At 34.4% G+C, this 25,920-nt stretch overlaps 1 protein-coding gene across 1 annotated transcript in view; it reads left to right on the top strand.

Moving 5' to 3' along the window:
- The window catches only part of PCDH17 (protocadherin 17), a 94,717-nt gene that overhangs the window by 14,533 nt on the left and 54,264 nt on the right, over positions 1-25,920 (top strand). Inside the window, exons 3-4 of the mRNA XM_082070697.1 lie at positions 15,398-15,456; positions 15,609-15,781. Of these exons, the coding sequence (XP_081926823.1) occupies positions 15,398-15,456; positions 15,609-15,781 (232 nt within the window). The remainder of the gene's footprint in view (positions 1-15,397; positions 15,457-15,608; positions 15,782-25,920) is intronic.

Genomic DNA, 25,920 nt, shown 5'->3' with positions numbered 1-25,920 from the left:
ATATTTCTGTCTTGTTCTTTGCTGATTGCTAAGCAACCACTTATGGTTAAGATTGTTTAGCTACAACTTAGTTTTTGAAAAAAAAAGTGAGCTGAAGTGGGCTAAACAAATTTTCATTAATTCTTAATGAAATTATTTAAATTCTATAAAATTTTAAAGGTGACAAAGAACAGAACATTGTTTTAATAATGCATCTAATATTCAGCACTTGGCCTTTGTTCCTGTTGGTATCGAGGAAAAGGCTCTTTTTCCACAAATCTAGAAAGAATAGGATGATGTCTTCAATATGTCTACTACTATTAGTATTATGTCTTTCAAGGCATGATCCTTAAAACACTTATTCAGGAAATATTTTAATTTAGGTCAATAAAACATGAAATTAAATAGATGGCTTATGGGAGAGAAGTTGCTGATGTGCATAAGCATGTGCAGGATTCAGTCCAGATCTGTTAGTCTGTGTTAGCTGAACTGCTCCCTGTTGCTTCTCTCCTTTCCTTTAAAAACTCTGCAGAGCTGCAAAAGCTGTTTGTTTCACTTAGCCTCCAAATGCATTCTCTAGTGCTCTATTGAGATAGTCCTGATGTCTGAATATTTGATATTTTTGTTTTTTCACATAGACTTGTGTAATTTGATATGCAGATTTGAAGATCATAAAAACAATCCTGCTTTGATGATCATGAGCAAGATTATCCAGCCACAGCTGTAAAGTACGAAGTGTGTTCTTTTCTGATCTCTTCATCATTTCAGTGGATCAAATGACAGTAAGAATATAACGGAATTTAGAGTGCTTGGGAAACAAGGAATCTAAAAGCCTTTAAAAAATGGTAGCCACAAAGCCTTAAAACTATTTGGATTTCTAGACTATATGCCAAATAATATAACTCTTTGTACAAATACGTATGGGTAGATACATAGACAAGAGAGCAGCATGGATTCAAAAGAACTATCTAACTGGATAAAAGGCATTATTAACAACCAATGTGAATCTATTTATTTATTTTTTAATATTGTGTACGATCTGTACCTAGCCATGTAGCACTGTTTTGGAAGATGCTGTCAATCTGCAGCTTTTGTTGCAACCTAGAAAGCATCAAGTTTAGAGACAAATGCTGTTGTCATTTTTTTCCTGAGGCAAGACTATAGGTAAGGAAGGATCTCATTTTCCACTTCATGGTAGAAGTTATACATCTTGCTTAAAACTGTGTATCCCACAATCAGACTTCAGAATTGACAGCAATGATGAAAAGGAGGTATAAGTCATGTGACATATGAGAATAATCATCACTCAATTGCTTCCATCAGCTGTGTCAGGTATTAAAAAACACACGATAATTTGCATCTCATATCTCCAAGAAAGGAAAGTATCAGTCACAGCTTTGTAGCCACTGGGTGGAAAAAGGGGGAAAACAAAGTCTTTTATGCTATTTCTTTCAACATTTCTTCATTTTGTTTAAATATGTAAATATCTTCTGTCTGTTTACAATACCTGCAGCTTCGTTTCAGGCTTAATAGGACATAGTATTGCAAGGGGCAGAAGTAACTGGTTGAATTTATTTTATTATTTTTTCATTGGCCACCTATACATGATCTTTCCCAATAGTATACATCTCATTATCTCAATAATGTGATGGCAATTAAATAATTATTCCTTCAAGCATGAAATAACTCATTTTAAGTACTTTCCAGTGCTCATTCATTTCAAACAGGCTTCCAGAATTTTGAAGAAAACTTTAATTTGAGTTCATTTAAAAGATATGTAGACCACACACAGTCTCTTCTTCATCCCCTGATACTATCAAAGGAACCTTAGGAACAAGTAACTAGATTTCCAGATTGTGACCTACTTGTTAGTCTACTTCACTTGCATGAAAGTAAAGTGCAATAAAGCTGTATCTATTATGCAAATGTAGGCTTTGGGAATTTTGGTTAGTATTGGCAAATATCTTCAGATAGTTAAATTGCTTGCAGTCATACTGGTCTTGCTGATACCAGTAAATGAAGAAATAGGCATACATGTTGAATAGCTGTGGGAGGAGAAGACTTTATTTAAAGGAAAGGTTTTGTTCTGATTTAGATTTAGAGCCATAGGTTTTCTATAGTATTTTATAATAAAGACAATTACATAGTAATTTGGGTTAGAATGCGTGCCCAGTTCCCCATCTCAAAACCCAATTTGTTACTACCTGTGGCTATTTCTATTAAAAAAGAAACATAATTACTATGAGTCTCAGCAGTCTAAGAGTAAATTTTTACAATTACAATACCTCCCTTGGGCAGATGTGTGAAAATGGCAGATTAATTCCTGCCAGTATCTGTCTATTCCTTCCACATTCTTAAGGTTGCTGGTAGCGTGGATTATCATTATATTGGTGCTGTTTGTTATGTTGTGGTTAAGGTTAAAGGTGCAATCCTCTTACAAATATTGAGGAATAGGGCTCCATACCATTACCTTGGGAAGTCTGTACACTGAAGTTTGATACATAGGTCCTAGGAGTAAGATCCTAATTCTATTTTCATTGAAAATTAATGAGTTTAATCTTGATCTTAGCATATTTTAGATGGGCACTTTATTACTTTTTGCCTTAGAAGATTTAAACAAAAACAACCAAAAACCCCAAGTTTACTCATTCTTAGGAAACTATGGTGAAGTTAACAAGATTGCATGTGAACTGGAGGCCAAATAGTAGACCCTTAATATTGTATGGCTTTTGTTTTATTCCCAATGGAACAATGACATGTTTATTTACAAAGAACCACCAGTAAGTTGAGATGGCCCTGAAATAATGTAAATTAATAATTCTCCATAGAATTAATCTAATTAATTTTCTAATGAGCTTTTCTACTTGAAAACAAATTTTGAGGGCATATGTGTAGAAGAATTGCAGGTAAAGGCTCAAGTCCTGGAGATTACTCTCTGCAGCTAAACACTCAACTCCATGTTGAATTCCAGTGAAGGTGGAAGTCAGTGTGGCTTCATGTGGGCTCGTGATCTACCTGCAGGGAGCAGCATTAGTCTGTATTACATATCATCTACGATAATGGGTATATCCAGATTGAATATTCAGGAAGAGAACGTGAATGATCTTAACAAATTATTTTTTTCCCATTTGCATGAGTTTTTATCTAGATTTCTGGCACTGTACCTGTTGTATTTTCATTTCATTTCCAATTTTAAAAGAGACTTACACACACACACACGTCTTCTGACTGTTGGCTTTGGTACTTTCGTGAAGTGACATTATTTAGAAAAGGTTGCATTAGATGTTGCCTTTGAAAGTTCATGACTAAAAATAAATAAACAAATAAATAAATAAATCCATACATATTATAAACGCATCCTTCAGTTGCCACTGTGTGCATTCTCTTAGAAAAAAAAGTGCTTACATGCCAAGTGAGCATCCTGCTAATTAGAGGCAAACCCATAATCTAAGCACTGTAACTAGCCCCTCAGTCAAATATTAGCATTCTGTTCAGTCTCTCTACCCCTGGTGAAACTTGCAGCAGTGTCCTAGATGTTGACAAACCAACACTGGTTTGGAACAGAATAAAAAACTGTTCCTAATCCTGGAATCTGTGCAGAGAACATTTCTTATGTAGATCTTCCTTGTCTTAACAGTAAATAGTAAATTCTGATTTCACAGCTATATGTGAATGAGCTATAATGAGAGGGGTAATCCAGATTTTATTTATTTATTTATTTATTTATTTATTTATTTATCCCAGGCTATTAAGAATTTACAGGTCAAAGTCAGCCCCTTAAATACCTTTGAGTTTATAGTTTACCTGTGGAGATCCCTAGAAAAGTGAGTGTTGTGTTCTGGATGAGGTGATCCTATCGAATAAGTTAACTATTTTTTTTTGTTTGTTCTGAATCAGCTTTAATATAGAGTCCTGTATGAAGACATTGCAATAGGTTAACACTGAAGTGACAGAGTTGTGGATGGTTATACAAAGCCTTATAGCTGAAAGGCTTTATTTTTTTTGTCCAAGCTTACTTGACCACTGCTACTATATTCATGGTGTATTCAATGAAACTTTCCATTTTATGTAGTACCTCATCATAGACACATGACTGTTATGGCTTTAAAATATATTTAGGGACAGAACCTCTTGCTAAATTTGTGCAAGCCTAAATAATTTATATTATGTCACAAATGATAAATCAACTCATCACCATTTACAGTTGAAAATCTCCTTGCACAGGAATGTGAGGCTGTAAATTTTGATGATCTACAATTCTGTTGTAAATTCAGCCATTATTTTGGTAGCATATTTAGTGGTGTGTCTTTTTCTAGTGTTAAGAGGAAATAATTATGCCAAGGTATTTGTGTGAAAGTAGGGCTTTTTATCCTGTCATAAAATGTTCACAGAATATCTTGTTGAGGATTTTTAACAAAATGTTGAAATAAACAGTTGCATGACCAAAATAAGAAGAGGTAATAATGCAAGTTTTAACGTCTGTGATTTTCTTTCTAATTCCTAAGGAGTTTAAGTAAATCATTGCTTTTCTGGGGAAGGATTTTAGAAAGAGGAAAGGGATAAGGTTGCAGCTTTACGGGAAATAAGGTGATCTAGATTTGTTTCTGTTCTTCTGACAATCACATAGGAAGAAAGCTTTGGAGTTCCTCTTTATGTGTGTTTTCTGTGCAGGCAGTATGGCTTCAGAATCAAGTCCTGCTTTAACTTCATTGCTTATTTTTTCACTCTGTAGGGAAGAAACATAAAACTGGACTCTAGTGCAACATCCAGTGTTTGCTGCCTAACTAATCACCTTTCCCTGTCACCGCCATTACAAATCCGTTTAAATGCCATCCATAGAGAAGACCATATGCTGAGTTAAAGGAATGTAGTGTTTAAGAGTTTCTTCTCATTTTCTATCACTATTGTAATCTTCTTCCTGCTCCTTTGCAGCTTTCTTCAGCATACAACATATGTATCTGTGGGAATGTAGCACGCTATGTAAAGACTCACTTATCCTTTAATTGAAGTAAGCAGACTGATCCAAGGGCTATTGAAAACAATTTGAAAACATCCATTGATTTCAGCGAACCTCAGGTCATGGCTTGTGAGAGTTTTATTGTTGTCTTTAGTGAGAGTATGTGTTGGACAGAAGAAGGTAAACACAGTAGAGAGATGTTAACACAAACTTAACAGATATTAAATATCCAGCACCTCTGTTTCCCTTTACTAAATATTGTGAGTACAAAGCAATTTGTCAGTGTTCAAAGGCCACAATTTGGTCTCCTTCTCCACCACACAGTACTGCAAAGTTTATAAGCTTTTATCTGTTCAAAAAACATTTGTTGCATGTTGCTCTTAGAAACAGGAAAACAGCAGTGATAAGAATAAGACAAATTCTACAACACTTAGTGAATTCACTGGGAATTCCTGCTGAGTAAGAGTTTTGAGAAATGTCTCAAAATTAAAAATAAAATGCCAGGAGCTCACAAATGCACTGTAGAAGCTGTGTGCACAGAAAAAAAAAAAAAAAAAAAAAAAAAGGTTGTTTTGTTGTTTCCATACAAAAAGAAGGCTTCTAAACACACAGAGAAAAATATTTTTTAAATTATAGCAAATATTCAACAATTTCCTTTAATTGCAAGGCACTATTACTGAAGTTTGTCTCTAAATTTAATATCTTAATTTCCAGACTTCATATTTACCACATGGATTGGAATGAAAACTCTAAAAAGCCACTTAATACTATCCAAGACACACTCACAAACATATTGTTATTTTGAGTTCTTGGTATGATATTTTTAGAATTAGCTGGGTATTGTGATAAGTGCAGATTTCATTCTAGTTACCTAATTGTAGTTGAGTCTGTTATGCAGTAAACATAATATCTGTTAGGAATACTAAGGCAGACTCAACTTCGTGGGAGCCAGAAATAAAAGGTGCATTAAAGCGTTTCAAATTCAATCATTAGGTTTCATTGCACCCATCTGCTACCAGAAAATATAATTGGCAACTTGATTCATTGACCTTTAACTGTCATTTTGGACCATGTTTTTGTAAATCCATATTTTCAAGTTAGAATTAGAGAGTTAATTTGATAAGAGAATACCCAGTACATTTTAATGCAATTACTTTTGCGTGGTTTTTTTTTTTTTCAAGCAAAAGAGTTTTTGTGGGTGTTTTTGTTTGTTTGTTTGTTTGTTTGTTTGTTTTTTTATGTAATCAGGTTTAATGGTCTGCTGTATATTCTGCTAATCCAGTCAAAGTAGTTATTTAATATTGAATGTAGTTAAAAGCAGTTAATGTTCAACTTCATTAAGACTTCTATTAAACAGAAAGCTTGCTAAACTTCTACTTTTTTATACAGGATCTACTGCCTCTTATTAATTATTTCCAGGGCTTTCTGTTACCCTAGAATTATACTTACAAGTTTTAATTCCACCAAGATTATGCAGCACAGTACAAGGACTAAATAAGCATTGAAATTGTGCAGTGCTTCGTATTTTGTTCCTAAATTGTTTTTTACCTCTTTTACTTTCTGAAGCAGATATTATCTTGCACAGGTGGGTTGGAGTGCATACATCTTTTAGCACTTCTATAGGTGTGGCACACAAGTAGACTGTCTTATAAAATAACAGCCTTACTTAGAGCAAGCAGGAAACAATGTGATAAATGAGGATGATTCAATGTTTTCTCAGCAATGGTAAACAATTCTACCATTTTGTCATCTGAAGTTTATGTAATGGGAAAAAAAGTAATTAAATGTGTTTCTTTACACAACAGGTTACAATTCCTCAAATATTTATGTAATATAGAGACAGATGTATATAACCTAGACTTATAATCCCATTTCACAGCTTTTCCAAATACTGGGGAGCTTGATAAATAAGAAGCCGATTATATTGGCAGTATAACTCCATTAATAGGATTCAGATTTGCCTTATTGACAAGCCAGTACTGTTAATATGATCCAGTATATTAAATTGACAGGAAAACTGGAGCAATAGAATGTATCTGCAGCCTAATTGACAGGGAAGCTCTTTCAAAAGGTTCTTAATGTGGTTTTTATTGACAGAGTAGCTTCAATAAGTACATATCATTGGTGAGCAGTGTAAATATATTGGATGCAACTGTACTAGCAAATTCAGGTGAAGTAGTTACTGTTCTGTTTTACCATACTTCCATCTTTATTTTGTTTTAAGTTGTATCAAGCTCTCTCATAAGACCTTCACAAATGCTTCTTAAAGCACCAGTCTAACTGCACAGCTCACAGGTATCTGACAAGTTGTGAATTATTTCAAACTTGTTCATAATCTTAAAATGAATAGAGGCAATACAGAGCAATGCAATAATGTGTCATGAATTTCATTATGTGTATTTATTGACACTGTGATAGCAGAAGCAGATCTATTATGCTTTCAGCTTGAGCTCTTTATGTGGTGTGATGTTTGACACCTCTTCCTATGTTCTGATTTTGCAGCTTCTCCAAAAAGTGGTATATCTCGAGAGCTCATATTACAATTATATTTTTCTAGTCCCATTTGACAACTTTCCACATTCTCTTCCCAGACCGTGCTGATTTCATTAAGTGCCTACATTTCATGTTTCTTCAGCACAAAATAAAATGAGACTCAGAAACCTGAAACCATTATGAAAAAAGAGCAACATGAATGGAAAATCTTCTTGATTCCCCCTCGGTAGAAGGAAGTTTTGTTCAGCTTCCACACTTATTCCTAGTCCCATCTTTCTTAGAGAGAGAAATCTGTATTTAAACACATAACCTGCATCTGCTCTGGCAGAGGAATGAAGGTTTTTGCTAAGCTGACTTCCCTGTTGATGAAGCAGCAAACTGTTCCTGAAAGGATTCAATCTTTTATTTCATTAAAAAAAAAAAAAAGAAAAAAAAAAGTCTGATCAGTGTCTGGTCTCATCCCATCTTTTGAGTATTTTTCAAGTCTGCTTTTTCATCAAGGTCACTTAAAAATATGTTTCTCTATAGTGACCTTAAATGCTTCTTCAGCCTTCAGGTTTGGTGCAGCCAACAATGAGGTGAGAGGAAGCCTGACTGGGCCTTGTAGCTTCGAGTCATAGCCCTGTGTTAAATCCCTACAGACGTCTGTCTTCTTTTGTGCCTTGTGCATTGCAGAGTAAACTCTCATGAAAAATTGAAGAAATAATTATGTTACGTAAACCAATAGTACAAACACAACTGAAATATCTGCAGTATCTTAATGTGAATGCTTAAGCAATAAAACAATAATAATCTCTCTTGATAACTAATATAGTACTTATTAAGAGAAAATAGTACATTTATATGGGGGGAATCTGCATTCTTTCACTTACACAAAAGGATGGTATTCTCTGTCTCCAGAGTTTCACTTTCCAGAAATCACTTTGTGGATTTGACTGAATGGCTCAGGACCTCTTTTCCTCACAGTATTGCTTTTATCATTCAAGAGAAAGAGAAAGCATGAGCCACCAACACTCTTCAAGAAAGAGTATAGGAGCCTGGTGAATGACAATGCCTTGTGGATCTGACTGGTTTTGTTGCCCTGAGTTTTTAAATGTGCTTTTGAAGAATGTTTACATATGCCAGAAATTCACATAAACACACTGTGTGTTTTGTAACACCAAAATGCACATTTTGCAGCTAGTGGGAAACTTCCCAAATATGCATGTCATAGGAATTACTATCTCAAAAACATTTTCAAAAGAATAAGAGTAGAGACCACGTATTAGGACAAGATTTGGGCTATTAAATAGCCCATTTAATTTTGTCCTTCAAAAAGGTAGAATAACTTCTTAGAAATTTATGTCCCTTTTTTTTCGCTGTTTGGCTAATGTGTTTTTTTAATGGAGTCTGGTGAAATCAAACACTACTACATCAGGCTAAGTGTATATACTTGTATTCTTATACTGAGGAGTCTTTGTGAAAAATTGTACTATATTGAACACAAACTGTTCCTAATAAAATGAAGACAATTGTCTGCTCTTTCAAAACTAGATTTGGCAGAGTACAATTCTTTTGTCTTGAAAAGTGATTGCCATTATATAAGATCTTTGTTTCATGGGGGAAGGGTGAATACTTGGAATTAAGCTTTTCAAGAAAAGACACAAAAGATGCTTGAGTTAGATATTAAGTGGCAGTGTGATAAAGGGGAGAGATGTTTCATTTCATTTCTGCATTTAATGTTTAATTAAAAAGAAGTTAGAGTCAGTAAAAACATTTGGTTTTATTATAGTTTCAGGTATGAACACCTACATAAAATAAAACTGCATTGAATCATTTCTGAAAATGTGATACTTGTTCTTGTAATTCTGAGAAAAATTTATGAATATTCATAATATTAATAAATCTGATTAATGTTTAAGTTCTTTTTTTTTCATACAATTTAGAATACATCTTTCCCTAATATGAAAATTATTTCTGGGTATAATTTTTCAAGAATACTTAAATATTGCATTTTTTTCTCCCTCCCTTCTTTCTGTTTCTCAATTTCCCTGTCTTTTTCTTTGTAGTCAAGTTGATTTTAAGATTTTATTTTATGTTTGTTTGCTTTTTTTTTTGGTTTTTTTTGGGTTTTTTTTTTAGGAGAAACACTTGTCAAATTGAAAACTTTTGCTTTTATTTTTCTCTAATTTTATCCAAACATTATGGAGTACACAAAAAAAATGCTAGAAATCTTCAGAATTGTGGTGTAACAAAGATTTTTATTAAAAAGACAAAAAATGGAATTAAACTACTTTTTATGGGAATTCTTGAAAGCAGAAGCCTTGTGAAGTCATTTACTGTTGTCTTACTGAGAAATAGTAGGGTCCCTGAAATCTGATTGATTAATATGGGGCTGTAATTTCATTCCTGAGTTTTTAAAAAGAAATAAAGATGTGTGCAGAACCACTATGGAATACCTTTTTATTTATAAAAGTACCTAAAGTATTTACAAAAATACTTCAGTACTTAAAAGGAACCTGTAAGAAAGATGGGGGCAGACTTTTAGCAGGGCGTGTTATGACAGGACAAAGGGTAACGGTTTTAAACTAAATGAGGGGAGATGCAGGCTAGGCATGAGAAAGACATTTTTATAAAATGAGGGTGGTATAATGCTGTCACAGGTTGCCAAAAGAGGTGGTAGATGCCCCATCCCTGGAGACATTCAAGGCCAGGCTGGATGAGGCTCTGAGCAACCTGATCTAGTTGAAGATGTCTCCTGCTCATGGCAGGGTGGGTTGGACTAGAAGACCTTTGAAGGTCCCAAACTATTCTATGATTCTATGAATCTATAAAAATATGAAAACCTTTTAACAGAAATAAACGAATACCTCGTGAACACGAACTTATAAAAAAAAAAAAAAAAGAAAAAGAAAAAAGAAAAGAGATTAATGTAGCCCATTGCTAAAAATATTCCCCATAATTCACTGTGTAATACTTTGCCCAGGCTGGTTTGAACTGTTTCCAGTGCTGAAACTTTTTTTTTTTTTTTTCTTATAAGATTATTTGAGGTTAATGGATCCTACAAGGAATTCATTTCTGATAGTCTGTTCTTTGCCATAATTTTTATTTTTAGTTTCTTTAAATGAAACTTTTGGAAATCATAGCAATTCCATAATTAATTAGTAGAACCTTGACAGCTGACTTTCAAGCTTCAAAATAGTTTTATTTTGAATTTATAAAATTCAGTATTCCAAATTCACCTTGTGAGAGCAATACTTAGTAACAATTGTAGTTCATCTAGGCCTTTGTGTGGTCTTAATTCACAAGCCCTAAGACCTATAATAGAATGAATGGTTTCACAGACAGTTGGTGATAGCACTTCAAGAATGTGCTATGTGCTGTTCATGTAAATACTGGCCAGTCAATGATTCTTCAAGTCACATTATTAGACTGTAGCAATTATACTGTCACATCTGAAATCCCATACCAGTAAAAGTATATTTTGCACAGGCTTAATTTGCCTGTTCTTTTACTTTTTCTCAAGTCCCTGATGAAAAACATAGCATAACCAAACTGTTAAGATATTTTCTAAAAGGTAGAAACACTCTTTTTAAAATTTTGCCAGCTTTTAAAAGGTTTATATGCATTCCAATCTCTTTCAAAATGGCATTTTTATGAGCTTCATCCTTCTGAGAAAGCTATATTAAATATGTGTACAGAAATCCTCAGGATCTTTTCTGCAGCATTGCAGTAATATTAGTGTTCTTAAAATTTCAGACTTACTCTAGTCACATAGTAGTACAGATAGATGAAAGAAAGTATTTTTAAGGGGCCATTGAAGGAACTGTGAAAAAGTATCTGTTAAATGGTTTAACAGCATACTCTAATTGGAAATGAACTGATTCCCCTAATCTGTGAAAATGAACCATAAAAACAGGATCTCTTCTCTAGGGGAGATATGGACAGTTAGGTTGACATCACAGACTTTTTAATTCTCTCGTATCTAAGCAGCTCAGTAGACAGTTGTGTTTTTGCTTTAGTTTTAGAGACCATTTGTTCCAGTATGTTTTTCTCCTACTGAGGAACTTTCTTGTTAGTAGTTGGTGACCTAATACTCCAGTTCTCAACCTTGAGTCACAGAGACAGAAAACGTGTCTAACTACTAACTGTCTAACTACAGTGACTTTTAGAGATGGATTGTTTCTGAGGGTTTTCTTGTGGGGGAGGGTGAGGGTGGAACTTGTTTTATTTTGTTCCTCAGGATGTTAACGGTGCTGGCATTTGAGTTATTTTTGGTTATTTATCAGGAGACAGTAATTGCATGTAATCCACTTCTGATGCAATACATCTTACTCAGATTTAGCTATTACAATTAACATCTTGTTGGTCATCTACCTTGCCCTGTAATTATCGGAGAAAGGGAACTCCAGATGTAGTACCTACCTAAAACTAGATGCCCAAACAGGATGAATTATCTTGTATGTCTCTAATGCTTATAGAGGGATCTTCGCTGATTAGCTAGTAGGTGACTCACTATTAGATGGTTATCTGCAGGTAAAATGAAACCTGCCTTAAAACTGGAGGCAAACAGAGAGACATGGTCATTCTGATTTCCTAGAAAGGGCTGTATACACAGAGAAGAACAAAGACTTTATTTGTTGTTGATAGATTTTTAAAGTAGCACTCATTTCCTGGAATTACAGCTATGCAGTGTAAAGAGATATGATTAATACATGAGCTGAAATGTGTAATATCACTTCCATAGATGTCAAAGTGTAAAAATTTTAAGTATATGACCTTTCACTTCAACTGGGATTAAACAGCGAAAAAAAAAGTGTTAAAAGTGTTTAAGGGAATTAGACATCCATATCTGTCTGTGATCCATTGTGAATCGTATGCTTACCTTTCTAACATTCCTCTAAACTGCCTAGCTTTAAAATTAAATGTTTTTTTATTATCCCAATTTTTGCATAGATATTATCATATATGGAGCAATTTTCTCTCTGCTGCCTGCATCTTGGAGTGCTCTGTTACAGCTCATCACAAGTATGATACTTTCATAGTTCACAGGAGAAGGTCTGATGTGTTTAGAGCAGAAGGAAAAGAATTCAACTCTGAGCTGTGTGGCTATATATGGTTATCAAGTATTTACATTTGTTCTTTTGCAGCAATGAACTCGCTGTGAGATGGCACCCAACTGTTTGTATTACTGCAAAGTACAATATGAAGGAAATTGGTCAAATTATTATCAAGTTAAAGGTCATTAATGATTACCATAAATACAGAATTTCTCAGAAACAGCTCCCATTTTTAGGAGCTGCTAAGATGTGCTGGTAAATTCTGTTTTAAAATTTATATCTTGGCTAGCCTTTTTTTTTTTTTTTTTTTTTTTTGCTTTTTTCCTATCAAAAAGCAGCATAAAAAGGTATGGCCAGTTCTTAGGGTGGTCCAGCTTATAGATAAGTTCTTAGCACCACATTTAAAGAGGTGCTATAATTAATGCCAGGGAAAAAGTCTGACTTGTCTAATGGCAGAGAATTGATGAAAAGGCAGTTTATAGTGGGCATTTTGCCTGACAACGACATGAAAAATGGAAGTGTTGATTCTAATAGCAGCTGCATTTAGGAGAAGGCAGATATCTTATGTAAGGAAAAGCATAAGGTCAGTTTTCCTGAACATGCATAGTTGAGATATTAGACCTATAAAATATACATGAGTTCTGTAATTGTAAAGGGTTTTTTTTGGGTTAAGAAGTTTCGGGCTCTGTGAGTGTCATAATGATTATATGTGTACATATATGAGATGGATTTGCTGCACATGACAGAGATACTAGCTTACAATTTGAGAAAATAATAAATGACAAAATTCAGGCTGCTTCCAAAATGTGATGTGCTACATTTAAGACAATACATATAAGGATGCTGAAATATTTATGTTTATGCCTTTACTTCTTCCTTTTTTTTTTTTTTTGTTTTCAGTATTTGTTTCCATAATTTTCAACTTGTTAAAAATTAAGACAAGCTTTTGTTTTAATTACATCTGTTAAACCCAGGATCTTGTCTGTTTCTAAGCACAAAGCACTAAACTGCCTCCTGATTGAAGTGACCAGATTTTGAAAAGTTTGAATACTTGTAGCCGGAATCATCAACTTCTGAAACACTGAGTTGGAAAAGCAGTGATACAACACTGGGTCTGATGTCCCAGATCTTCAGAACACCCCTTCTGTAATACAGAATATCACTCGAATTTATGGGCAGTATTTAAGAACTTTCATAAGCCTGTCTCAAATGCTGCTAAAGAATGAGTCTCTAGTTGGACGTAAACACACAGAATTCCAAGTTAGGTGCAATTTTGAGATGATAAAGTCATTGAGAAATATAAGTATAGGTATTCTATGCCATATTTTGCAAAAAGAACAGTAAAAACCTGATTCTGTCATATAACTTTTCATAAAAAAAAAAAGAATCAGTGGTAACACATCGGGTTATTTTTGTAATGACATATACATTGATTTGTACTCCACATCTTAAATTAGAAACTACTTCAAAGTGCTCAAACAATGTGTATTATAATCCTAATTTTTGAATAAAAGGATTAAACCAGAAACAAGAAAGCACAGCATAAATTGGCTTAATAAATGCCAAACACAAGATAATTCCTTTTATTCTGTCCCTTGCCTAAATCACGATGTATGGTACATAAGCACATTTATTTCATGTATACCTTGAGAGTGACAGGTGACTATGTATTTTCTGTTGCAAACAGCAGTAGCTGTTAAATTTCAGATGTAACTGCATGTATCTTTTCCAAGCTGTAACATTCCCACCATGTAAAGGATGGCAAATATTTCTAATGACCATCTTCTACCTAAAAACCACCAAAACAAAAATAAAAAAATGAAGTGGAGAGTGGCAGAGAAAAACAAATATCTAAGAGACCAGTCACTTGTGTAAACACTTGTGTGACATTAAACCTTACCTTGAGCCTTCTGCTCCATTAATTGGGCGCTGCCCATGTTACTGATACTGATATACTAAATGCTGTTGCAAAACTCACAGCTGCTGCAAAGCATAGTGGCGTGACATGACGAGATGCAGCAAACAGTAGAAGCTCTGTCTCTAGGTCAGCTGCAAGAAGTGACATGTGTGACTGTACAGTATATGGAATTTTGTGAAAGATGCAGTCTCTCTTTCTCCCAAAGAACTTCAGCTGATGATACAAGGGGAATTCAGTTCCCTTTGGCAGGACTCCATGTTGGTCTGGATGCTGTAACTACTTCTACAGTTACTTAACTCATGCTGCTAAAAATAAACTCATGACAGACTTAATGAAAGTATCTTCTTTTAAAAACTACTTGTCTACAACAATCATGTAATGTTCTTGTTTGCATGTGCAGTTCTCATTGTTCTGACATAGCTATTAATACTGATGAAAATTAAAGAGAGAAAATCCAAATATTTTCATACTTGCACTTTTCCAGTAGCAGTTAAAAAAACACACAGCCAATCAGCCACAGATTTTCTTGATCTTCTTGCAGTTTTTTTTCAATTCAAGAGTAATATAGCAATATATGGAATTGTACTACAGCAGTAAGGGCTTCAGAATCCCAGTAGATGATGTAATTATGATTAAAAATAAGTATTATTGAATAATTCACTTTTGTAATATGCAAAAGTAATTTTTTTCTCTCATTTTCAATAACCATCAGTCTTAATATCTAAGTAATGAAAAAACATAAACAGTGTCATCTGCCAGGTTGCTAACAGAGAATGCCACTTATTGGAGCCTCATTGTTTACTTTAGCAGGTAATTTGTGGACCGGAATCATTTAATTGTTCTGAGCACATAATTACATGCCAGCATTTTCCAATTTAATTAAAATGTACAAATCTGAAGATAAAGGGAATTTTTGAATTATTAATCATTTCTCCTCTAGGAAATCTTGTTGCTCTGCAGGAGATTTGTCCAGTGTACAACTATACGTATTTTTTTCCTTCTCTTTCACAGACAGACAATTTTCCCGCAGAGCCCAATTACATGGGCAGCAGGCAGCAGTTTGTTCAAAGGTAAGGCCTATTAAATAACTTTCTCGGGTTCCCCATTTGCATTCTTGTCAAAATTGCTTTGCCAGAGTGTACAATTCAACTTAGAACAAGTAAATACAACTCTCTCTCTCTTTTTCTTTTTTTTTTTTTTTTTTTTTTAATATGTATTTCAGTAGCTCCACGTTCAAGGATCCAGAAAGAGCCAGCTTGAGGGACAGCGGGCATGGGGACAGTGATCAGGCTGACAGTGACCAAGACACTAACAAAGGCTCCTGCTGTGACATGTCTGTTAGGGAGGCACTCAAGATGAAAACTACTTCAGCTAAAAGCCAGCCACTTGAACAAGGTGAGTGAAGCCTCCAGTGCTTACAAAAGTGTAAATTTTAAGCCGTAATTATAAACCTATTAGTACTGCAGTTGTGGTTTATCAGGGCAGAATAGCCCACTGATAATTCTATCATCAGAGAAAACAGTAAATCTTTTAGCTAGCCCAGAGCAAAGAATGCTCAGTATCTTTTGAAACGAACATGAAATGAAATGAAACCACAAGTATCCAAAGTAGATTAAAATAAAAAATAGTACTTCTCTGAAATGATTAGAATATGCTTTATCTCCACTGGCATTGCCTGTGATATATTATATACAATCCTTCTGCTGAAGGTTGATTTGGAAATTCAAACTAGACATGACTGCAATAGATAAAAGAACTCCAGTCATTTAGATTCCTCACATAGTTTGGAGACGAGGTAAAGAAAAGAGACTTGGGACATCAGACAAGGGTAAAAATGGGTCAGAAAATGTTTTCATTTCATGGATGTATTTTCCTATTTGTAATGTTGATTTCACAATTAATAGTAATGTGAGAAGTGTCAAATAATAACATAATCTTTTTTCAGTGTAATTTCATTCATGTCCTGTGAAGGTACCAAAGATGAGTGTCTGTGAAACAGCTAAAATTACTTATATCAGGACAATTCCAGTGCTCTCTGCAAACTTTAATTCTGACAAACAAGCATGTTTATTTCCTCAAAATCTGTGTCCAATTCATTTTTTTCCAGATGTGTTTTATCTAATTACAAGGTCTTTTATTTCAAAAGAAACACTTTTATTTTTCTTTTAGAGCGTCAGACAGACTGAGTACTCCAGAAGTGTGTGTGTGTGTGTGTGTGTTTTGCTTCAGGCTGTAAGCAATAAGGAAGTGCATCACTGAATTATTTTGATTTTTTTTTTGTACGTTTGCTATCACTTTAAATTGTTGTGGGGAAGATGATGCAGTATGAAAGACAGTTAAAAGATTATTAAATAAGTCAGCTTTAATAATAAGAAGCTGTATTTATAATTAAGCAGAAATATAAGTGTTTTATTAGTTGTTGATTAATTTGACCTATTTTTTTGCCTCTTAGCCTAGTCTGATCTGTAGGACAGCCATCAGGAAATACATGTTCAGCTTCATTTTTCTGATTATGTTGAGATTGCAATATAATTTTTGCTGTGTAGGATATTTAGGATGCTGCAGTATAATTTATTCTGTATATATTTGAAGACTGACCCCATATATGACCTTATTTTCCAAGTAATAAGTGCCTGAAAGATTATTTTTTCCTAACCTTCTGCCATAGCAATTCTACATTTATAATTGGACATTGATCTGTATAAAGATGCTGGTTTTTAATAAGCTGTTTGAGTGTATGTCTAAATTTCTCAGTTTTGCATAAGAAAAAGAACAAATCTCCAGATTTGTATTTATGAAGTACAGTTCTAAAATTTTTTAAAGATTTGTTAGGAATTTTATTTATAACTCAAATTAAAAATGTGTGGGTTTTTTTTAGAAAAGGACTGTATAGCCAGAGTTCATAATACTGAAGTTTGTCCAGCAGCATCAAACCCAATACTGGTCATAATTTAAAAACTCTAGTAAGCAGATTGAGTCAACTATTGCTGTTCCATATTTTCACTGTAATGCAAAGAGTTATATGATGGTTTGCACTTGTGATTATATCTAGGTGAGGGGCCCTCTCCATCAAGAAACAACTAATTCCAGTGACTCATATGAATTCCTCACATTCTTACTAAACATATATTGAGTTGTGAACCTTAAGTACTGTCAGCCACTGAACTGCAGCAGTGGGTGTTTATGTAAACTTTCTTACAAAGAAAAAAAAAAAAGAATGAGGGTAGAGAGATAAAATACTTTTTAAAGTTGTATTTTTATTGTCTTTTTCCCCCAAATATAATTACAAGTGGTAATGATACCCATTTGTTTACTTGTACAATCCCATCTCAAGTGTGTTGTAATAAAATCATTGGCATATTATGAAAACTGAACCTGCAGCAAACACCTTATGGAGTTACAGATCGTTGCAATAACAAATGCGTTGTAGTGTGATGTTCCCAATGAAATCAGTGATTGTTTGTCATAAAGCCTAGTATAATTAGGTGTCTTAGTCCAAAGTAACTTTTCTCTTTTGAAAAAATATAAACAAAATTGTTTTCTTCAGTCATAAACCCAGCTGAAGGAGAGTGAAAAATGTTACATATATGATTAGAACAGAAAAAGGATTCTACTTTCTTTAAAGAAAAATTGTTTTAGGGGAAAAGAAGATGGACAGCTTGCTAGAAACAATTGTCTACAGTAGCAACTGAAGCAGTATTAAAAGTTTTTGTTCTGGCATCATGCTGGGATGTGCACAAGGATGGGAATTCACTATTTGTAAAAAAAGTTTCAGTCTTGTTTATTGTTGTTTAAAGATATTTAAAATAGTTTAAGTTCTGCTTCTAAAGTAGTGATAATTATTAGATCTGGCTTTTTTTTTTTTTAAAAAAAAAAAGATCAGAACTGTGAATTCAGAATCTTGACTTCAGACTCCCAACTTAAAAATGAGCTATGTTTGAGTTTGAGATCCTCTGTATGCAATTCCAAACACAATTGTATTGGATCCAGTTCTACTCATAGCAGTAATAAGAACACTAGTGCTTATCAGTACTTTACCTACACTTTTGAGCAAGTCCAGCCTAGACATAAGAAAATTAAATGGTCATATTGAGACAAAAATCATGTCAGTAGCACCACAACAATTATGCTTCTATCAGCAATGAATAAGTAGGAAATTTTAATGAAAAATAATTTTCATAGACAAGACATCTTCTGATTTGAGCATGGGATGGGGGGCAAGCAAGCTTACTTTGTGATTTGCATTAAAATATGTAAGACAGTGGATGATAAGGCTTCAGTAATTTTACTATTAAAATATTTAATTTCAAGGGAAATATCTCCAGATAGCATGTTTTTTCTGGTGGTGATAGTAAACGTTCACACAAGTGGAAAATATATCACTATGAAATACTTATGAAAGCTCATCACTTGGCCTTAATGGAAAAAAAAGGTGAAAAAAGCCTCAAATCTATTAAAGTCACCAGGACAGTAAGTCTTATGTTAAAATAAGCATGCCTCATTTTAGTTATCTCAGTCATACATCTTCTTGCTGTGAATTCAAAGCCACTTTCTGCATACAAATATCTAGCTGTCTATTAATCTTATGCTATCTGAATCAGGTGTCTTACTAAGCAGCTTGTTCCATATGCCTGCTACTCTTCCACTCAAATGGTTTTAGATAGATTTGTTTAGTTTACTTCTTTTTTTTTTTTTTTTTCACTTCTGTTGCTGAGACTTTAAACCCCATCACTAGTTTGGACAGTTTGAGATCACCCTACTTAGAAGTTTTACAAGAATTAGCAGTTTTGAATAAATCTGTCAAGTTACTGGTTTGTTCTGCTGGAATTAGCATTTATTATTTTATTATTCACATTTTATATCTAAATAACAGAGTTGTCTTTTTGTTTGGTATGGTTTAAGCATAACAGAAATAGTCCGTATTTCTTGAAAAGATATACAAAGCTGAAAATTATATCGTAAACCACAAGTTATATCTACAAGGAAACAATAAAAAGTAAGATACTCATTTTATACTTTTCTTAGTGAATCATGGATATGTTTACCTTATAATCACTAAAACAATATAGAGTTATGGACTTTTTGGTAGTTACTCGTAAATCATCATCTTTGTTAGATTTTCCCAGGAATTCTTTTTTTGAGTCTGTGTGTTTGTGTTTTCTTTCTTTAACATCAATCTACATTTTCATGTGATTGTCAAAAGCATCCAAGAGATTCAGTATCTACAAATTCAGTAGCTTTGTTGTTGAGTTTTTACTTTATCATTGTGCATCTTTCTTTCAACATGTTTGCTTGCCATTCTCACCTGCATCCCATAGAGGTGGCATTTCTGTATGCGCTCTTGCCTTGATAACAGTAGTATGTATCCTGAGAATAAATGAAAAGTGGAGGCACCTCCTTGAAGGAAGGGGAAAAGAAAATTCTTCAGTGTTGATGTCTGAGAATACTCTAGGATCTGTATTGGTCACCAGGCTTCTCTGTAGAACAGCACTATTTTAATCTAAAATATTGGTGACTAGTATAAAAGGACTGGAATGTATCTTCAGAAAAAAAAAGAATAGAACCTAAAAAAAATACTTCTTTCTTCATCAACACAACAAAAATCCATATGTATCACAGCTAATGCAGTCCTGCATGCAACAGTTTTAGGAATAAAATCTATATCAGTGTTATAGAATCCCCATGAATACTGCTAACTCTTGTCCACAGAACACATTCGCAGAACTAGTTTGTAGTAAATTGTACATCTATATTCTCAATTTCTAAACAAGAATGATCCCTCAAATTAAGTATCCTGCATTATCCATCCATAGCAGAGTAGAAATTATTAGAACTTTTTACCAAGAGTTTTTTGTGAACTATCCATTGATTTTCTTGCCATAATCCTGCCTGAGTCTGTAGGATAATTAAAATCCATTCTGTTTAACTGAGTGAGAATCAGTCTAGACTGGTAAGTGCAGAAAGTTCATAAACCAAATTTCTGCTGTCTGACATCATCACCAATGCTTTCCATGTCATTGGGGATGATAGGTTTTTTTATAAGTACATCATCTTAACGAGATAATGGAAAAAGAAGAAATGCTTCTTTTCAAAGTTCTTAGAGCTGGTGATGGCCTCTACTGAGAAACTGATGGAGGCTGGACAGAACAGCCCCTATCACATTCTGTCTGTGCCCAGACTATTAATAGCTGTCAGATTGTACTACTTGTTCTAATGCTGCCTAAGAGTCTTTATGTCCAGGACTATTATCCCTTCTAACTCACCCTTAACATGGTCAAGTAAGATGCTAACTCACTATTGTATGCCACTATGTATACTTTTACCTGATTAATTGTTATCCAGACAAGCAACAAGAGCAACTTAATTAAGAATTTATTTCCTTTTCTAAGTATAACTTAGTAGTATCTCCTTCTAGGACCATGAATTCTGGAAACAGGTGAATCCCACCCAAAATGAGATTCTTTTCCCCCTTTCACTTGTTCTTTTATAGGTAATTTTCTCTCTCCTTTTTATTTTTTTTCCTTTCCTTTTGCTGCTGTGCTTTATGCAAGCACCTGTGTGATCTTAGGTGACAAAGACTAAATTATCTAATCTGATTGACCAAATTTGCTATCAGCACCCTAGAGCTACTAGATTTTGGCCTCATTCTGATGGTCAGATTTTTTATTTAAGATCAAAAATGTATGTAGAATTACAGAATTTTCTGAAGAATAAGGCCATATTTATAACTGTTCGATGTCCACTTCAGTGTGTTTTACAAATTCATCATGACATTTAAGCTACTGCCAGCACTTCGTTCCTACTTTTCTGCTGTGAGTTCATTGTTCCATGAAACAATACTTCTGAGTTTAAGAGAAATGGCAACATTATTATTGGTCTCATCCTTCTTATGAAGTCCTTGGCAAACGGGAATAATGAAACTCCTACTAGTATTAAACTTTTAAATTGATGTTTCATTTTTATTCAGAGGAGTACTCATAAAAGTTTCAAATGTTCTAAGTGTCTTGATCTCAAACACTCATTTAAAGTTGATCCAGGTAACACCTTTGCAAGACTTCCTTACCCAGGCTGAGCTAGGCTATGCAAATTTTGTGAAATGCCACTTTTTGAGAGACCAGATTAATATTTTCCCCATGAAACTAAGTTAATTAACTAGACAGAGGAACACAGGTCAGTAGCCTTTGCTGCACAGATGATTGTCATAACCTTTCTCATGTTAATACCCAGGAATTGATAAAATATGTGTTGTTTTATTATGTATTGGGCAAATTGTATGATGGATCTGGGCAAAATAAAGAAAAGTTCTATCAGCTTGTATATAATCAAATAATTAAAGATTTTTTTTCCTCTGTCACAATGAATTCAGGTTCACTTTTGACATATTAGTTATGTGAGTACTGATTAGAGATTTCATGAGTGTCGCAGTGTGATGTCAGGTTGACTGAAGCAGAGTCCAGTTTGTTTCAGAGAGTTTTTAGTTTTTAGTCCAGTTTGATTTAGACAGGAGGGTGTTCCCAGGCATAGCTTCCCTCTGCAGTGTGTTCTCCTCATAAATACATGAGCAGCATTGGATTACAAGCAAGGCTATCCAGATGAGGAAGAAGTTAAAGGAAGCAGGCCTTTGTCCTAAAAAGGGAAGAGAAGGGATGGATTAGCTTAATACCTTGACTACTTATCTGCCTTCATTGATACAAAATAGAAAAGCAGTGCAAACATTCTGGCAGCTGAAGTGACAGTAAATACACTTTGCATCAGAGTATCTTAGCCTATTATTGCTGCCTCTTATTGTCTATTATCCTGCTTTTCAACCGGAGTTGAGTTCTACCAAACCAGGTTTTTAATCAGGTCCATGTTTCAGCATCTGGCAGATTATCATCATCATGAATCTAGTAGCAGTGAAGTCTTGTGAATAGCATATCCCACATTTAATTAATGCATTTAGCCACAAATGGGGGGGGGGGGGGGGGGGGGAGGGGATTTCTATAACTGATTTTGAAAACATACAGAAAGAAATTTCTTCGTCTGTTCAGACACAAAATGTCACTGTGACACAAAGAAGGGATTATAACCATTCAGCACAGCTTCATCTGTGGACCATTTGGTGCATTAAGCTACATTTTTCAGGTAATTTCATTTCTTCCCTCCATTATTTTTACTTATTTTATAATTACAAATTAATTCAGTGGTTAAAAATTATATTTTTGTCCTATATTTTGTATTCATTGGAAGTGTCACCACCAAATCAATTTAGATACGTCATTACTAATACCTTAAAATCATAGAATCACAGAATCATAGAATTCAAGTTGGAAAAGACCTTTAAGATCATCAAGTCCAACTGTTAACCTAGCACTGCCAAGTCTGCCACTAAACCACATTCTCAAGCAACATATGTACATAGCTTTTAAATACCTCCAGGACTGGTGACTCCACCACTTCCCTGGGCAGCATGTTCCAATGCCTGACAAACCTCTCCGTGAAGAAATTTTTCCTAATACCCAGTCTAAACCTTCCCTAGTGCAATGTGAGGCTATTTCCTCTTGTCCTATCATTGTTGCTTGGGAGAAGAGACCAGCACCCTCCATGCTACAACCTCCTTTCAGGTAGTGGTAGGGAGCAATAAAGTCTCCTCTCAGTCTCCTTTTCTCAAGGTTAAAAAGCCCCAGTTACCTCAGCTGCTCTTCATAAGACTTGTGCTCCAGACCCTTCACCAGCTTCATTGCCCTTCTTTGGACATGCTCCAATACCTTTATTGGTAGAGATTGAGACTGCAGCAATAAAAGTCTTAATACATTTTAGAGTTTTCTTTGATGATATTATTTACAAATTAATGCATAACATGCAGTTTAAGATCACAAATTTGTTACCACAAGTCTCATGTCTGAGATGTAAGTGAAAATTCTAACATTTGGGTTCTATAGCTGCTGATGTTCATTCCTTTGTTCTTTGCTTTAGAGGCAAAAAACCAGGATATCCATTCCCTGTCATTTGTGTAAATCTCATTATTTCCTTTTTATACTCGGTTTTCATACCACCTTTCCCAGAGCTGAGCACAGTCATCGTACTACAGTGTGTTCTTGGAAGCCTTAGAATCCATCAGTTATCTTTTTACTTTATTCCCATTAGAAGAGCAGGAGAAGGATTTGCAGTTCTCACTAAGATGAGGCCCTTCTATGTCAAAATCATTATCTTCAGCTAACATTTCTTCTTTTCATTTTCTTTTTATAAATTGAAAGAAAAGTGGGGGCATAGAAAGATCAACAACTTTTGAAACAAGGAAATCAGAAAATACATCATTTTCATTGTTTCAGGCTTTATGCATTTCCCTGGGTGGTAAATGGATGTTCTCTGCCTGTGCTTACTTTTGTTAATGAAAATTTTAAGACATATATTCATATATTGGATGGGCACTTAATATCATGGAAAATGTAGTAATAGGACTAGAGAGTCTATTCCAGCCTCTTAGTCCGTGTATGTTAACGTCCTTGGATGAGGTAATAGCAATTTTCTTTTAATTAAGCTTAATAGAATTCTACTTTAAAAACATATATATATATATATGAAAATGTGTGTGTTTATTCAGTTATATAAAGGAGACAATTAAAATAAATACATGTTCTCATCTCCTCATTTTAAATCAACATTGTGTGATTGTATCTCCTCTTACTGAGTTAGCAGAAAATACAGACATGATAAACAACTGTATTAGTCAAGATTTGATACAACTCCATTCCAGCCATATTCTTGTTACCAAAAGGAAGGAGTATTCTGCAGATGAAATTATTGTAAAGCTAATGTGTATTAGTTGGAAACCTGAACTTGGACTGTAGTTATATCAATGGTTTTATGTCCAGCTGGGGATGACACAACAGAAGTGTCTTAAATAAGAGACGGGAGTTAATTATTCCATTCATTAATGCTTCAGTTGGAATGATACTAATTGTATTACTTTCTTGCAGAACAAAGAGTATCTCCTGATTTCAGTACACAGCAATCCAGTCTGTCCTTTTCCTGGTCCTTTTTTCTGTGTATTTACTGCTTTTCTCCAATGCCCTGGTTTCCAGAGAGAGAAAAATGGTATAATTTAATTTGGGCCAGAGTTGCAGCACATTCTAATTAGTGACACAGCCACCATACTCAGTTTGTAGAGATATTTTTAAGGAAGATCTGGACAAATTCAAAATCAACAAGGAGGTAGCATAACAGCAGAAAATAGAGGCTTACAAAACATGGCCTGTGGGTGAAGTTTAAAAGATGTGTTTATTTAGAATTTGTATTTGTTTAAATGAACAAAGTCTTGGAGGAAACATAATAAAAGTCTTTGTGTATATAAAAAGTTATGAGTAGGATGGTGATCGCTTTTTGTTTTCTTTTTGTTTAATTTGCTGAGAGAGCTATTTAGGTTACACATGAGGGAGAACACTATAAAGATAGTTAGGCACTGAAGCAGGCTACCCATGTAAGCTAAAGATTCTCCCTTCCTGATATTTTTTAAAACAGGTTAAATACACATTTGTCAGTGGTAACTTAGATTTATTTTAACCTACCCAGGGACAGAGGATTCACTCTAGCCCTGCTTTTTATGATTAAAGGTGAGGATGTGATATACTGTTTAGTCCTGAGTAAAACACACTAAAAGGGAACACTTGCACTGGCTTGTTCTGCAGGCTTTTGTCTGCAAACATCCTCTTTTACAGGAGGATTTCACCATATTAGAGAATCACAGAGAACGTGGATCCTGTAGTGCTTCACAACAAGAATCCCTGATACGAATAAACTGTATTTAGCATTTAACATGGACTTTGCTCAAATGCAGAGCTGCAGCATGATTGACTAATTACTGCTCATTGAAACTCTGTCTACTCTCTGCACATCAGTGATATACGCATGCCGTGTATCAGCCTCTGTGCACCTACTGCCCATCCTGATTTCCAGAATGGCAGAACAGCTGGTTTCCATTCCCTGCTGCTGCTTTCTCCTATTCCAGCTGCCGCACTCACATAACCTCCCTTCCCCAAGTGGGCTTCATATGGTTTGAAAGCGACTTAATGTACCTCAGTGCATAGGGAACTTTTGATGCATATTTCATCATGTTTCAGTTCTTTCTACAGGAAACACTGCATGTATAACAGATGTTCACTGACTAATATCCTTTCCTGAAGGTGACATGCCCTTTTTTGTGTTTCATTTCTAATGTATATGGAGCTAGTAGTGCCTGAGTGGTACTAAAATACACTGCTCCATGGCTGCCCCTCTGCTGCATGCCAAGCTATATTTAATTCCATCTGCTCCCCTCTGCAGCATGAAATGGAGAGGAGCATATGCCCAGTATAACAAAGTCATACTGTGGCACAGAACAAACAAACAAACAAAACTACCATTACCACCACCAAAACAACACACAAAACCCCCAACTTTATTTAAGACAAGTAAATGTATTTTTTAAATTTAGCACCATATTCTTCCAGCTTTTTATACGTAAACTGTGTCATAGAAATCAGCCCTCCCTCCATATATAAGATTCATATTGCACC

Source organism: Streptopelia decaocto (assembly GCF_964273445.1).
Source record: "Streptopelia decaocto genome assembly, chromosome: 1".
Classification (NCBI taxonomy): domain Eukaryota; kingdom Metazoa; phylum Chordata; class Aves; order Columbiformes; family Columbidae; genus Streptopelia; species Streptopelia decaocto.
This window is presented reverse-complemented; position numbering and strand designations above follow the sequence as displayed.